The sequence below is a fragment of the Thermomyces lanuginosus genome (assembly GCF_041956635.1).
Source record: "Thermomyces lanuginosus strain ATCC 200065 unplaced genomic scaffold VTN49scaffold_13, whole genome shotgun sequence".
Lineage (NCBI taxonomy): Eukaryota > Fungi > Ascomycota > Eurotiomycetes > Eurotiales > Trichocomaceae > Thermomyces > Thermomyces lanuginosus.
In genome coordinates this window covers 1-5,991 of record NW_027192347.1, presented here as the reverse complement: position 1 = coordinate 5,991, position 5,991 = coordinate 1, and the positions used below count along the sequence as shown (strand labels likewise).

At 50.9% G+C, this 5,991-nt stretch overlaps 2 protein-coding genes across 2 annotated transcripts; both read left to right on the top strand.

The window, feature by feature from the left end:
* Nucleotides 1-534: 534 nt before the first annotated feature.
* VTN49DRAFT_234 (uncharacterized protein) lies at nucleotides 535-4,636 on the top strand (the record flags this gene model as incomplete). The annotated part of the gene is made up of 2 exons (XM_069410054.1): nucleotides 535-4,084; nucleotides 4,143-4,636. 2 exons carry the CDS (start codon nucleotides 535-537, stop codon nucleotides 4,634-4,636), a joined length of 4,044 nt encoding a protein of 1,347 aa, XP_069271551.1.
* A 501-nt stretch (nucleotides 4,637-5,137) lies between these two features.
* VTN49DRAFT_233 (uncharacterized protein) lies at nucleotides 5,138-5,833 on the top strand (the record flags this gene model as incomplete). Its single annotated transcript, XM_069410043.1, has 1 exon — nucleotides 5,138-5,833. The coding sequence occupies one exon, from the start codon at nucleotides 5,138-5,140 to the stop codon at nucleotides 5,831-5,833; it is 696 nt and encodes a 231-aa protein (XP_069271550.1).
* Nucleotides 5,834-5,991: the final 158 nt, after the last annotated feature.

Below are 5,991 nucleotides of genomic sequence, written 5' to 3'. Positions count from 1 at the left end.
ACCACTGTCGCCGATGACAATCATGTTACCCCACTTACGAGTTCCGTACTCACGGACGTCAACAACAAACGTGCTGACGTTCAACGCTTGATAATTGACCGTCTCTCTGCTTTCTTGTTCCAGGATGGTAACCCATCCGAATCGACTCTTGATCCGGACACTGACGACACTTCACACAATGGACACGAGCCTGAAACATCTCCTGATGGCAACCCATCATTACATGAAACTGATTCGCCTTCGTTCGCGAGTCAGCGTACAGCCATCTTGTATAGACATTTGGGCCGTTTAAAACCTTTGAACCATTGGGAGGATCCCACCTTTTTCACTGCTGCCTTCCCGACGTTGTTCCCCTCTGGTTTCGGAGGACACCTTGAAAAGCGTGAAGTCAATGTGTCCCTGCCCGCTTTTGCACGTTGGTGCTTACTGCACCATAGTCGTCGGTGAGGACTCCCTTGCTAGTTTCGTTCAGGTTTGTAGCGCAATCTTAGCTAACAATCCATACCATGCAGCTTCGCCCGTCATCCCGTGTTCATGTTCTTGATTTACGACGTCCTCCGACTTCGTGCCGCCGCTGTTGGAAATTCGCTCCTCGTGAAACGCCGGCATTGGCAGTCCATGGATAATGACTTCAGGGCTCTCCGTCTGGAACGTCTGGAGGAGGCGGCTTGGGTCGCTGCTGAAGGCGGTCGTATTGAGGATCCCGTTATAAGTCGCCTCCAAAAGCATATTGTCCAGATTGGTTTCCACGTTCCCGGTTCGTTTTCCGAGCGCCTCCGATTTCGTTCTCAGATTCGCGGAATGTTTGTGCGATATGGCATGCCGTGGATCTGGATGACGATCAATCCGACAGACCTGCGCGACCCTTTAATTTTGAAGCTTGCTGGAGAGGATATTTCAGCTTCCTTGTCCGCGTCTGACATCTCTCGCTTCCGTCAGAAGGTCGCCCTCTCCAACCCTGTCGCTGTCGCGCAATTCTTCGATCGCATCTGCCGAGGAGTCCTCGATGGCTTGCTCCAAACAAGCACTGGGCACATCGGTGTTCTTGGCGATGTTTCTAACTATTACGGTGTCGTCGAATCAAACGGTCGCGGCATGCTTCACCTGCATTGCTTGGTCTGGCTTGCAGGCAATATCAGTCTGGATGAGCTACGGAAACGCACGTTGGACGACCCAGACTTCGCCGCGCGAATAATTCGGTTCACAGAGCGCATCATCTCCCACTCTATGGAAGTCGACGACTCTGATACGAGTCCCCATAGCGAAAGTGCTCTTTATCCGAATGCAGAAGAATCCGACGAGAGTTTTGAACGTCGTCTCGTCGCCGACGCCAGCAAGGTTGCCGCGAAAGTACAACGTCATTCTGAAAAACACATGGCAACCTGTTACAAATACTCCACAAAGAAGTCTGGTAGATGCCGCTTCGGGTTTCCTCGTGCACTCCGAGAGTGCTCGGAGATCGATGAACACGGGACGGTCCGCTTGCGGCGCAACAATAAATGGATCAACTCGTGGAACTGGGCAATTACAAATTGTTTGCGATCAAATCATGACATTACTTTGATCGCTACTTCCACGAAATCTCTGTGTCTTTTGTATTATATTACTAACTATTCCACAAAAGACGACGTCTCACCATCCCACTGCCTCGCTAGTGCGGCCCTGGTGAAGTCAGAGATTATAAAGTCGGCCCAGGAACAGTCTTCTTGTTCCGCGAATGACGCGCCAAATGATGCCTATAAAAAATCGACCCTCCGGTGCTTCAACGCGTTATCACGAGACCGAGACGTCAGCGCAGTTCAAGTCGCTGCAACCCTCTTGTCTCTGCCGCGTTCGTACACCAAAGGTGAAAATTTCACAACGGTGAATCTTTGGTCCCTAAGGCGCCGAGTACGCTTAATCTGCCCCGAGTTGCGGGAAGACTCCACTCACGCTCGCAATGAAATCGACGATGAGCCTTGTGCCTACCAACCCCGGTCGCAAGTTCCGGCAAACATTTTTGACAACTACCGACGTCGAGGTCGTAGTCTCCGCCACCTCTGCCTTTATGATTACGCGACCCTCGTACGAGTGTCGAAAAAAGAGAAAAAGGCGAGATATGTGCCCTTCGAGCCCGGTCACCCTCTCCACGAGACTCATAGTCAAATCATTGCGTGCGATGAGTCCCAGTTACAAACCGTGACCTTAAGTGGCTCCATTACGGAGAATCAGTTGGCCGAAGATCGAGTACCTGGTGGAAACCCCTTGACTGTGTGCGCGGAGAATGAGATCTGTGAGATCCTTCTGGGCCTGTTCGTCCCCTGGGAGCAGCTCGAAGATGAGTATAATTCATATCTAGCTGGTCCCCCTGCCCATCCCTCGTACCGTGATTTGTGGTTGCGGCTCCGCCCTTCTCTGAATGATCGCATCAAATTCCAATCAGACAATGTGTTTCTCCTTCGAAAATCACGACTGGAAGCACAGATTGATGCGAAACAGAGAAAGGAAGAATCAGGATCATCTGAAGATTTCCTCGATGATTTTGACTTCGGCCTCATAGACGATGTTCATCCTGATGACGAGGCCGACGGAGCCATTCTTTGCCATTCTGTCGACGACTCTCCGGAATCACTTATCAGTTCGTATCGTATCGTGTATGATAAGTGGCAAAATTCCGTTCCTGAATCCCTTCGATCCTTGCAGTCCGCTGCCTTCAACGATGCCGTGATCATGAGCGGGTTCTCCTCATTTTCAACCACTACCGCTTCATCTTACGGCTTGTGGCATCGAAGCCAGGAAACCTTACAGGCATGGCAAGACCACATCAAAAGTCTTTCAAAAGCCCCCCCCGGCGCTCAAGAAACTTTATCAGGTACTACAAACCACCCCGATGATGACAGTCCCTCGGCGACAGACTTTGGCGATGGTACTGTCTATCCGGTGGTATCTGACCTCCCACCTGGGGGTTACGATGAGGATAGGGTCACTCTCCCAGACTCCATTGACCGCACGGACGTACCGGCGATTCTGAACTTCATTCGATCGCACGTCCCGTTAAATGCCAAGCAACAGTCAGTTGTGAGAAGGTCCCTTCACCATATCTTGTGCTCCGAAACAACTGCCATAGGTGATCAGGGGCTTATATACGTTGGCGGCGAAGGTGGAGTGGGAAAAAGCCAAATTGTGAAAGCCATCCGTTTTGTGATGAGAGCGCTGAAGCGGGAGCATGAGCTCATTCTGATGGCGCCCACAGGGGCTGCTGCCGATAACATAAAGGGAAATACTTACCACACATGTCTCGGCATCAGACCCAAGTCAAACTCCGAATCGGGCATTGGGAAAAAGAACAACAAACGTCTCGATTTGATATGGCGAAATAAAACTGTGATGATCCTTGACGAAGTTAGCATGGTGGATATGGCATCACTGCATGATATCCATTATGCGATCCAAAATATTCGTCGCATCTCACCGTCAAGCGCACAACTCTTTGGCGGCCTTAGGTTGGTATTGTTCATGGGGGACTTTTTCCAGTTTCCACCTGTTCACGGGTTGCCTCTCTGGAAGAGTCCAGCTCCTGACAACGAAGCCCAAAAAGAAGGATGGGCGCTCTGGCGAAAATTTAAGGATGTTATCATTCTTGACGAACAGATGCGCCAAGAAAATGATCCGGGTTTTCGAGATATGCTGCGTCGAGCACGCTCCGGAACCTTGACCGACCGCGATGTGGAAGTTCTAAGCCATAAAGTTGTGTCCGATCTCTCCCAGGTTTCCTTGGAAGAGTCAACGACCGTGGTGAGGAGCAACAATCTCCGCCACCATGTCAACCGTTTACGGCTTGAGAACTTCGCTCGAAGGCGAAATCAGAAAATTATCGTCTTCCCTGCTCATCACTCTCGCACTATGTCAAAGGAACCGTCCGCGAACCATCTTCGCATGGAGCAGCTACTCGAAACACCCGACAATTGCTCTAAGTGTCCTTCGGCGGGCTTATTTTTCTATACCACCGGCATGCCAGTTATGCTACTCGCCAATATCTGCTCGACAATCGGCCATGTGAACGGCGCCATGGGAACCGCCCAAGGTTTTATTCTTCAGCCGGAGGGTAAGAAACACTACTGCCCCTTGCACTTGATTCCCTCAACCAATTAACCTTGAACCAGCTAAATTATTCGACATCGGAAACGGTTATGTTATGTGCTCGAAGCCTCCGGCTTGCGTCCTCTTCAGTTCCAATTCATCATCTCCTAACGATTTGGCCTTCACAGACTTAGGACAAGGTCTTTCTCCGGTGTTTCCGCTCAAGTCGACGCTAAAGATCGGCAACTACTCGGTGCACCGCACTCAGGTCCCATTGACTCCGGCCTTTGCGGTCACCGATTATAAAGTTCAAGGCCGAACCTTTACGACGGCAATTCTCGACTTGAAAGAACCGTCCCAGAGCAAGCGCTCTCGGCACCAACGATTTTGTTCCTTATACGTCCAATTGTCACGGCTCCGCTCCTTCGACGGACTCCACCTCATGGAGCCCATTCAGTCTTCGGACATTTTCCTCAAACCGGACGAATTATTGATGGAAGAAATGAACCGCCTTGAACAACTGCAAGCTGACACTTTGGCCCGGTGGTCGGAGCAATATGAGTTACCTGAAGTCTAATCAATTCTTCCTTCAGTACCTTTTTTTTTTTCTAGCTCACCGGCTTGCCCTAACAAATAGCTTTCAGTTCGATCACGAATTTCAACGAAACCCCCAGATTACTTTCTCCCACCGGTCTCCACTAAACCGTACCCTCACTCGGTGGCAACCAAACCCTAAACAGCACTTTAGCCTTTCTTACGACCTCTTCCAATCACCATCCGCCCAAGTCTCAACCTCCATACTAACCATTTCCGGCGTAGCAAACCTCATGAAATTCCACCCCCCACAGCCGATCCGACGGTTATCAAGCGCGGTGAAGCATCAATCTGGGCCACGTTAACGCAATATCGATGTTGCCTCGGCTTGTCCCCCTTTTCCCCGATTCTCTCGAGCTCTTCAGCAGATATTTAATCCCCCTTCTCCTCGTGCTATTGCTCTTTGCTCTCTCAACTCCTTTCTCTTGAACAATTTCAACGGTATCTTTGTTCCTCTCTCCATTATCCCTGTTAATTTTCAATAATGGCTGCCCAATCTTTCTGCGATCTTCAGGCGTCTCTGCTTCTGGAGTCGCAAATGGCTTTCCAGACCGCGCATGACCAAACACTGCTGTCGTCTGTGGTCGTCAATAGCGACTTGCCCTGCTTTGAAGTTGCCCCCGAGACGGAGTTGACCTTTACATTGAGATACCGGAACCAGGAAAGCGCTTCATTTGTACTAGGTGCAATGGTCCACTTCGACGGTCAGTTGATCGTCAGATACGAGCAGGACGGCTCTCCTTCAATGTTCCTTGACGCCGACGTCCTCCGCCCCCAACCGGGGGACCCGGCTCAAGATGAGTATGGAGATCACCTCCCGCACGGCACAAACCCCCATGTGACTTTCGTGGGGCATGTTACGGCAATCCCATTACAGAGTGAAGACTGCAGAGTCTTCACTATTTCAATGCACGTATACCATAGATTGCCTGACGCCCAGCCGGGGCAAAATTTTGTGGACTTTGATATCCACTGCTGTTTACCCTCGAACACGCGATGGATAAATACCCCCACGCCACGGTTGGGACGAGGGATCCTTGTGTCAGGCCGAGTTGTCGGCCTATTTCAGCACAACGGTCGGCGATCTCCTATTATCGCGGTCAGCAGGTTGGGCTTCCTGAACACGACCACACCGATGCCGCCTGCTCCCATACAGGCAAATCCGGCAACCCCTTCGTAAGTTCGTGTCTCCTTCCTTCTGTTGTTAACCATTGACTCTGATGCAGAAACAAACGACGATTTAAAATGGTCAACCCTAGGACCACCCCGGCAACAAAGCGGCTGAAATTCGACTCAGGTGAATCAAGTGCTGCAGCTGCCGCAAGTGTTGCCACTGGT